Source organism: Coloeus monedula (assembly GCF_965178545.1).
Source record: "Coloeus monedula genome assembly, chromosome: 20".
Classification (NCBI taxonomy): domain Eukaryota; kingdom Metazoa; phylum Chordata; class Aves; order Passeriformes; family Corvidae; genus Coloeus; species Coloeus monedula.
Genome location: NC_138800.1, coordinates 5,938,443 through 5,948,420, shown reverse-complemented (window position 1 = coordinate 5,948,420; position 9,978 = coordinate 5,938,443). Strand labels below are relative to the sequence as shown.

At 45.0% G+C, this 9,978-nt stretch overlaps 1 protein-coding gene across 1 annotated transcript; it reads right to left on the bottom strand.

Moving 5' to 3' along the window:
- KCTD7 (potassium channel tetramerization domain containing 7) lies at nucleotides 1-4,799 on the bottom strand. The gene is made up of 4 exons (XM_082294398.1): nucleotides 4,641-4,799; nucleotides 3,809-3,978; nucleotides 2,031-2,209; nucleotides 1-500 (listed from the first exon to the last, which is right to left on the bottom strand). Exons 1-4 carry the CDS (start codon nucleotides 4,782-4,784, stop codon nucleotides 124-126), a joined length of 870 nt encoding a protein of 289 aa, XP_082150524.1. The 5' UTR covers nucleotides 4,785-4,799; the 3' UTR covers nucleotides 1-123.
- Nucleotides 4,800-9,978: the final 5,179 nt, after the last annotated feature.

The following is a 9,978-nucleotide window of genomic DNA, read 5'->3' as shown; positions in this document are numbered from 1 at the left end:
CCTGCACCAGGTTCCCTTTGCTGCCAAGCAGGCTGATCCCAAGGAATGTGAGCAGCAATGCCACTGCCAAGAATCTTTGTGTCCTCTGGAAGTCCTTGCATCCCTTTGCTCTGCCACCACAACTCACCACCAGGTGATCTTGAACTCGTAGATGGGGCGCTTGCAGTAGTAGTGGTTGATGAGGTGCTTGTCGCACACGCCGATGCACTGGTGGTCCACGGTGATGCCGCGGGCAGCCAGGTCGGTGACAATGCAGTGCAGGAGGTCGTAGACATCGGCCACGGCCTCCCAGGGCCCGAAGGACACGTCCACCTCGCAGTGGTGCTCGAAGAGCTTCGTCTCGCTCTCGCTCCGCTCGAAGCGCAGCGAGTTGAAGTGGGGGCACTCGTAGGGAGTGATGGGCATCTCCTCTTTGAACACACACACCTTCAGCTTGGCAAACCTGGCTTTCCTCTGCATGGCTCGCAGCTTGGCTATCTCGATGATTCGCTCCAGGTGGTCTGAAAAAAGAAAAGGGCAAAGACTTGAGAATTACAACCAAGGAAAAGAGATCAAAAGCGATTGTTTCAGGTGAAACATTTCACTGCAGTTATTCTCAGCGTGGTATTGATGCCATGAAGATTTTTGCCTTTTCTTTTATACCCCTGATATACCTTTTACAACTTCTGTATTCCTAGTGCTTTTTGTCTACATTCTTGGACTTGTTTGTCAAGCTGAGAGACTCAACATTTTAGAAGCTTCGTAGCTAGGGATCAGTGTGCCCCAGAGCCCAAGGTCCTCTCCAGAACACATTCTGTAAACTAAGATAGAACCATCCAGGGGAAGGTTCCTTGGGGAGGGGGGCTCACTTGAGCCTCTCATTGGGGAATCTTGGATAGATCTGCTAATTAGTAACACCTATAAGGTTATACACGATGTTGGGAGGACACACACACTCGGAGGGGTGCATCTCGATGCATATGACCTGGACGTGTGCACCTAAGGATCCTTAAAATAAATACCAAGGTAAAATCCCTTTTCCCCTTCTAACTGTGTATGACTCTTGATTTTAACACCAGGAAAAGGTATCAGCATTAGCAGCATGTAGCAAAACATAGAAAATTCAAATCAATCTCAGTTATCTGGTGAACTTGGTGGCCTTATTAATATGCCCAAGTTATGTGGTGAACTTGGTGGCCTTAAGTTTATTCAGTTGCAAGTCGTCCTGGGTTGCAGTGTATTCTATTCCCATCCTCATGAGCTGTTGAAACCAGGTGGGGCAGTGTTTCCTTGCCTCCTCCCCCCAGACTATCTTTCTGTTCATGGCCCATCATTGTCCTGCCACCTGACTCAGAGATAACTCCCTCTGGACTATTTTCTGTTAATGAGCCTAATCAACACTTGGCCTCATGACTCATTACCCCATTGTGAGATGCTCCACCTAGAGGGAGGAACCAAGCATTCCACCCTGGATATAATCTGAGATTCTGAACACCAGAGACAACCCTTTCCACTGGATTTCAAGAGTACAGGAGCCACACAGCCACCACTGGACCTTCTGAGGAAGAGCAGACCCTTTTTTCTACAGGATCACCGCTTCAGAGGACTGCAGCCACCATTCTACCAGACTGCTACCACCACCCTGCCCAACAGGGACTCAAGTTGTATCTTGGCTCTGTCAGTTTGAACCAGTGTTTTCTTTTAGTTTTTTTTCCTTTTCTTTAATTTCCCCATTAAATTGTTATTCTGACTTGGTGCCTCCCACTGGTTTGTTTTCAAACTAGTACACAAGTCCTGACAAAACAAATACAGACAAACCCTCTCATTTAATAATATTATGGCCTAATCTTGCTCCCTTTTAAGCACAGAAATCCACACCCTGGGATGCAGCAGGATGTGGAGACCTCAAAGATCCAAACAGCATGAAAAATACAAAATAAACTTCCCAGCTGCAATGGGATTAGTTTGGGAGCTGAAAGCAGATGGAAAGCACGAGGTATAACACTGGAATCCCACTAGAAGAAACAGTCAGTGCTACTTTGTTTATTTACCTTTGTAATATGGCATTAGGCCCAGGAAAGCTTGTCTAACTTTTTCTCCTTTAAGAGGCTGGATATCCTCTAGATTGTCTAGCAATGGTCCTATGGAATAATACTGAGCTTCCTTGTACACTGACCTCACTCGTTCTCGTGGGGGCAGGTCACCAGATCGTAGGAAGTTTAGTATGTCTCTGAAAAAAGGGCAAAAATATCATTAACAAACACATTTCTGCCAAAACTCTTGCAGATGGGAAAGGAGAGGAAATGCTGGATATTCATTGTTTGCTCTGTTGAGACAGTAACTGAAATAAATGATCCATATTCCCAACATTTGTTTGTAGAACCGTTTGCCATGTTCAGGTTTCCAAGCCATCATTTCACATTTTGCCTCTCTGTTGATGTCAAAACTCATTTGAAAAAATATCAGTGTATTTTAAACAAAACATTCAATGTGGAGGAAACCATTTATAACACAGAAGAGGCCACAGTGTTTCATGAGAAAGAGATTGTAGTCACTGCATTTCAAATTTAGGTCTGGGACAAAATAAACTTTTCCTTTTTCCTGGAGAATCATATTCATGGACATTTTATTCCACACAGGTCCAGCTGAATGGATGGGACATCTGCAAAGGAGGTTTCTCTTCACAGATCAGGGCCATTTACAGAATAATAATCAGAATTTTTAAAAGAGAGAAAGAACATTTCCTTGTAGTTCTGAAACACTGTTCAGCAACAGGATCTTTTAACAGGGAAAGAAATAATTTTGTAAGTATTAACCAACAAAACCCTTATCAAATAAACAAAAAAAAAAATCACTTTATAAGTGTGAACCAAGAAAACCTTATCAAATAAAAGAAGCATTACTGCAATCTTCCTTAGAATGACAACAAATACAGCATGTGCTAACTTGGCTCTCTGTCCCAGCTCTATTTTCAATTGATCACTAATTAATTGATTTTCCAACAAATTGACACATGTAAAGACACGATTATTTTAGAATAAACACAGTGGCTTAATCTATTTCTGTCCCAGATTATGGTACAACCTGAAAGTGCTTTGAAAATAATTCAGTCCTCCTCTGTTGAAGACAATAAGAAAATGTCTACAAAGGAGCAACAAGAAATTTAGAATAAATTGCAAGGTGTGCTGTGGGCAAAGACCCAAACCCATGAAAACTGATTGCCTTTATTAGCAAACTCACCCCAATTCAAACAGAGCATTAGTAATCATGGTTAGTTTAATTAAAAATGAAATAAAAGCTCAGCACTTTGGAAGAAATCCTGGAGGTGATGGAGTATGGCACTACCAGCAAAAATAATTTAGAAAAATAAATTCTTTAAGGCTTGTGCTTTTTTTTAGCATTTATATCCTGTTTAAAGACTGAAAACATCATTCTTTTAACTTTGTAAGAATCCTAGATTCCTTCCTCCCATTCCCTTTTCATTATAAACACTGAATATCAATAAAAACCCAGTGTTGTGCAAAGGAGTTTCCTATGTAAAGCAACACCAAACACTTCTTTAAACCATCAAAACAACTTGATACCTTGAAAGGAGGTACTCTAGGGGAGACACTGCACAAATTCAAAGCATTCCTTGTTTTGCCTTTCCCATTGCACAACCACCAAAGAGTTTTGAACTGCAATTACTCCTGTGATGCTTTGAAAGTGTGTAACATTAAATGCTGCACAAATATGATTTAACTCTGAGGGAAAAACCTGTTAAAAATTAGTTTAAAAATAAGTTTTCAGTAAGAACTTTCCAAGGTTGTCCTGAGGACTCTGTACATACCCAAAGTAGGTGCCATCCCTGTCGATGAAGTACCTGCCCTCAGCATCTGTGGGGATGTAGTGCCTGCCACTGAACATTGCTGCCAGCATGGTGTCCTCGTACCTCCGCAGCGTGGACAGTCTGGTGGTGAAAAACATCCCTCCCACGTTCAGTGGGACAACTTCTGGGAACTGCAAAAGCAACCAGGACATCAGAAAGCAGCCTCGAGTCCTCTGAAGGTGACAAAGGGCACAGCTTCCAAAAGACACCTGCAGTTTGCCACCAGGACAAATGTGTGGTTCCTGCCCCACTGCCACAAACCAGGGAGCTTTGAGGGGTAAAAACTTGGATGCTTTGGCTTCTGGGAGGAATCAGGGAGTGGTTTAATTGTAGCTGGGAATCTGAAACGGCAGAAATCACTCAGCTGGAATAGCAGATATTTGAGGTGGCATTTAATGCCTCCTCTTGGATCTTTTGGGGAAAGGAAAAAACAAAACAAAATCCCTTACACAGAATCAAAAGGGAGGAAATCTCAGGTCACCCTTGGGACTTGCACTCTTCTGGTTCCTTTAAACAACCAGACTATACAATACACTGAAAAAAAATCTGTATTTATTTACATCAGGCCTAAAATCTTACTATCACATCCCCAGGATGCCATCAGGACCAGAATAAACACTTAACTGCATGTCTCAAGTCCAAACCTGGATGGAACTTGTAAATAAAGCTGCCCAGCTACTCAGATAAATTCAAGAGACTTCGTTTTATTCAAACGTGGAAAGTGAGCTGGATATCCACAACGAAATCCTGAGCAGTGTGTGCTGATCATCCCCACCCTCAGGTGAGCCCTTACCTGCTGAGGCAGCAGAGGTAGCGCTTGTCCTGCCTGGGTGGCGGTGGGAGTGGCCGGCTCTTGGAAATCATCCTCTGCATCCGAGCTCGACATGGCATCATCCGGGTTCGCACTCACTTTGTTCTGCCCCGTGACTACCACCATCCCTCTGGCTCTGGGGAGCAGCTCTGCTGGGTAGGAGGCCGTGGCAGTGCTGAAGGGAGACCCAAATTAATCACCCAAATGACCCGAATCACCGGGGCGCTCCCCGCAGCCCAGGAGCCCGCAGCGGCCGCGTCCCCCCGAGCGTTCCCAGCGGCAGCGTTACTCCCGGGAGAAGGATGGGGCAGGGATGCCAAGCACCCCGGCGGAGGGCTGGGGGCAGCAATGCCGCTGGCACAGCTGTTCCAAGGCCCTCCAGCCCCGGAGCCGCCGGCAGGGGCTGGGGAAGAGCCCGGCATCCATTGGCTGCGCGGTGCAGGGAGCGATTGGCTCCGGCGTGGCTTTGCAGGAAAATGTCATTTGCTGGGAGAATTTGGGTGGCCGCTAGCCCAGCCTGTCCCTCGCCAGGGGCGGGATGCAGGAAAAAGCCCTGCCAGGGGCGGGATGCGGGGACGCGTCCCGGCCATTGGCGACACCCGGCTTCGTTTGTCACCTTCACAGAGTGCGGGCTCGGCTGGGCTCTGGAATTCCCTGGGAAATGGGAAAATCGGGATTTCTAACCAGCCAGGGAACGCAGACGTTTGCCTGCCCACTGCATCACATCGCACCACACACGGACGCGCGCATGAGACACAAATATTTAACTCCTTATCAAGCTGTTAATTATCAATTTAATTTAACAGCTACAAGGCTTCTCAGTCCATCCTCAACGGGAGAATGGGATGCACTGACAAACGGCATGATAAAAATAATAATTGAAAGAGCAGAGTAGCAAAGAGAAACGCCGCTGCTCTCCTTACACTGCATTATGTAAAATCCCTGTTCCCAGGATGTCTCCAGCAGCATCACAACTCCCTAACAAAGAAATTCCACTGTCAGAGGCTTTATCTACCTCTAAACCTTCTCTCAAATCACTATAAGATATAGAAAGAGGAGGATTACTTGCACAAGCACGTCTGGCACATTTATTTATTAACTAAATGATGTTTCCTCTCTAAATCAGCAAGAAAAAATGACATATAAATTTAAAATACTTTATTAATTATTCTGCTAACAGTCATTGTGCACACTGTCAGATCTCAGCTCTTAAAGGAAATACTGAGTTCAGAGTGAACCCAGACAGGCCTGGGATGCTCCTGGGCAAAACAGGTATTTTTAGAGACCTGATCAGACAAAAACACAGCCTTCTTTCCCCAAAATTTGGAGGTGAATTCTAGATCCTGTTTAACACCCAAATAAACACAGATAAGTAGCTACTCTGAAGTTTCAAACATTTCTGTTTGAGCTGCAGCTCCTTAAGAGGTTTGGCTTAGCTCAGCAGAGGGATTTAATTTCTGTTCTCTACAGTTCATAATAATTTTCTCACCACAGTCCAATGCACAGGCAGATAAATAAGGATAGAAGTGCTGCTGGAGGGTCACATCCTATTAACAATTCTAATATTTGTCCTAAAACAACATTTCTTCTGACATCATCAGTTATCCAAACAACTCAACTATGCCTCACAGATAAAGAATACACACAATATAAATGAAATATTATTTTGCTAGGGATTCCTTTAAGGAGGTAAACAAATTATCACCCAGAAACAGCTTGCAGAAAAACATTTATAAGAAGCACAGTCAAAAATTGAGGGTGAGCCCGTATTTACTGTGAATGTATTATTTATAATGCTGCCAGTGCTTTGGCTGCTATTTCCAGTTCTCTTAAGACTATCCAAAAGAACTCAAGATTGACCAAAGATGTGTTCTTTGTCTGCATTTTTCAAGGATGTCCCATAGATTTCCCTTAAATGGAGTGGACTGTGAATAAACAACATTCACTCCATTAAATACACCAGCATTACTGACCACAGAATGGGGTTTTGGGGTAAGTTCATCCATTTGGCACTGCACCAAAAAGGGCCTCTTTCCTAACAGAACTAGAAGCCTGAGAAAAAGGAATTTTTCTACCTCTTTCATAATCCTCCTTCAATATGACACCAAGAAAAAAAGCCATGAGACAGCATTAATTATGTTCTGCTCAGGAGTAACAACCTTCTCTACCATTGGAACATCCACACAAAACCAACCCTCAATAATGAGGTTTAGCAGAGCAGGATTTCAAGAATAAGCTCAGTGGCAATAAAAAGATTAATGACTGACGAGTTGAACCTGTTTTTTGATGTTCATTAAAAGGTGAGTGAAGTCCCTCTCTAGGCTGGCTTCACCTGTTCACCCACGGAGCAGCGAAACAGAGCTGTGCTGGCAGGAGCAGAGTCCTCCTAAAAGAAAAACAGAAGTTAATCACTGCATTTCATGAAGAAAACACATCCATCTGAATCCCAGAATGGTTTGGGTTGAACTGGACCTTAAAGATCACCCAGTTCCACCCCCCTGCCATGTCCACAGACCAGGCTGCTCCAAGCCCCATCCAGCCTGGGCTGATCCTCTTCCTGCCACTTAAAAGTAATAATTATTTTTAACTCTGTGCAGAAATACTCCTTTGTTAAATCTCTCATTAAATTTACAGAATTTATTTATTTAATAAATAAAATGCCTCCATTTCACTTTCAAATACATCTAGATCTAGATCCACAGATAGTTAATGGGAAAATCACCTATAAACAAAATTATCATTAAATCAAATATTTGACTGAACCACGCATCAGCAGCACCCAACTCTACCAGAAATGCCTCCTTCCAGTCCTTCCACCTGTCATTTAAAAGCAGGGATTGCTTCCTGGAGCTTTGCTGAAGACAGCTCAGATGTTGTCCCACACACAGCAAGGAAAGCTCAGTAAATGAACTGGCCCTGCCAGTTTGGCTTCATTCCCCAGGGAATGACAGCAACCCTTGAGCTGGGCTTGATGCTAAGATTTAAAAAAGCTTTTCAAGGCTCTGCTGTTCCCTCAGCACTTCCATATTGTTTTAAACAACTTTTTCTTAAATACCTTCTGAGGTTGCACCAGTGTTGGCAAAGTTACAAACCTAAAAAAAGTTACATACCAACGAAAAATGACATAAGGGTTATACAAAGTCTTTTTCATTAAGGTACTGATGTATGAACCCATTACAAGAGACCCACACAAACTTCTGATCAAAGGTAACTCTTTGGGATGTGCTTTTTTGGGGGAGATACCAGCTGGATTGTTAGGAAGGCTCCCCCTTTTTTAAGAGAAACTGGGGTAGAATGACAACTGATTTAGCAGTCTCTGCACCACCAACTTCAAGAGACTCAGATGATGAAAGGTATGTGTGAACACAGAGGGAAAAGACACAACATCCAGTAAATTCCAACAAATCTGCGTCAGAATAGCAAAGAAGCATCTTGGAAGAGGGGCTGGGATCTCTGAGCTGCAATAAACTGTGTTATACATTGGACTGGAAAATCCTGGACTGTAAAATCCCAGCATCTCTAGTCATGAACAACAACACAGAGTATGATGAAAGGACAGTGTAATCCAACTTTTGCAGCTGAGAGCAAAGACAGGGTGTATGGGTGGGCGGAATGGGACTCTCCATCACAGTGACCTTCCAGGGCAGGAGCAGGACAGCAGGGACACCTGGCTGGGGGCTGGGAGTGACCAGTGGGGACCAGTGGGCTGCACTCACTGGTGCCTGGCACTGCCCCTCACACAGAATTCCCCAGCTTTTAGAGCTTGGAGCCATCTGACAGCTGTGAGGAGCACAGGCATCGAACACAGACATCACCACAGCAGGTGGATGGGGCAGCACAGCCCCAGATGAGCTCAGGACTGAGCCGGCTGTTGGATACACCAGGTGTCCGTCAATTTAATCAATAATTCATTAATAACTAATTGACATTTAACTCTTAACTCTCACTTCGCGCCTTGCCGGGGTGACAGCCTGACCGGGCAGGGGGGTGGCCCCGGCCACGGTTCCTCCGCTCCCCGACCCCCTCCAGCCCCGCGGCCTCCCCGCCGTTCGCTCACCCGCCGCGGGTCGGTACCGGAGCCCCGGCCGCGGGGAAAGCCCCGCCGGGGATGGAGGGGATGAGGGGAAGGATGAGGGCAGCGGGGCCGGCTGTCCCCGCCCGCGCTCACCTGGTGCCTGCCCGCGGCTGCGGCTCCGCTCCGGCCCGGGGGGAGCGGCCGCGCCCCCGCGTCACGTACGGGCCCATCCGGGTCCCGGCGGGCGGAGCCGCTGAGGCGGCACCGGGAGCGGCATCGGGACCGGGGATTATCCCTCAGTTCCGCGCAGCTCCGAGGGAAACGCCCGGCGTTAATTAGCCGGGGTTAATTGGCGGCCTCGGGAGCAGCGGGGCCGCGCTGCCCTCAGCCGGCACCAGGGGAGGCCCCGGGATCGCGTGTGGGAAGGAGCGGGGAAATCTTCGTCCTCAAGGCACCCAAGAGTCGTTCGGGGACGCGGGGTTTATCGGTAATCATCCCAAAGGGAGCAACAAAGAAACGCAGGAAAAGCAAAACTGTGTCAGATCCTAAGAGGAGAATTTGTGGAAATACAAATATTTTGGAAAAAACTCCTCTCAAAACCAGTGAGGAAGGTTGAAACCACCTTCAGCACCTTGAACCACCGAGGAGAGCAAAAACTGAGACACAATAACCACCCCAAAAACACCTCATAGAAATAATCGTGTTCCACACTGTATCCTAAAGATCGAAACTTCAGGATACAACTCCCAGCAGCAGCTTCCCCCCAGCAGAGCATCTCTGAACACAATTGCTTTTGAGGAACAATTTCAAGAGGCTAAAAATTACCTACTTCTTCCTGCAGTAAACAAATCTCACGTTACTTTCCTTATACCTCTCAGTGGGACACTCCAATTTACTATTTCTTCATCACCCAGCTATTAAAAGCAAATGAAAAGCATTAAATTGCAAACCTTAAAATAAGATCCAAACCTAGGACATGAGATCATATCTTCCCTCACATCAATATCTTGAATTATAATTAACACATCAATATCTTGAATTATTTAAATCTTAAGTTGGAAGCACAACCATTAATTAAGAAATAAACAAAAATCACATTTAAAGCATTTATTTTGAAAAATAAAATACAAAAGATCATTGAATTGTAATTGTACATGTAATTTATCAACTTTTTTTTTTTTTAAATAAAAGATATTTAACATTTTCCACATATGAATGAAACAAACAACTGTTCCACCAAAAATCTTTTAGGACAAGCACAGACCACTTGTGAAAGCTTCGTACATTTAAAACCAAACTGCTACA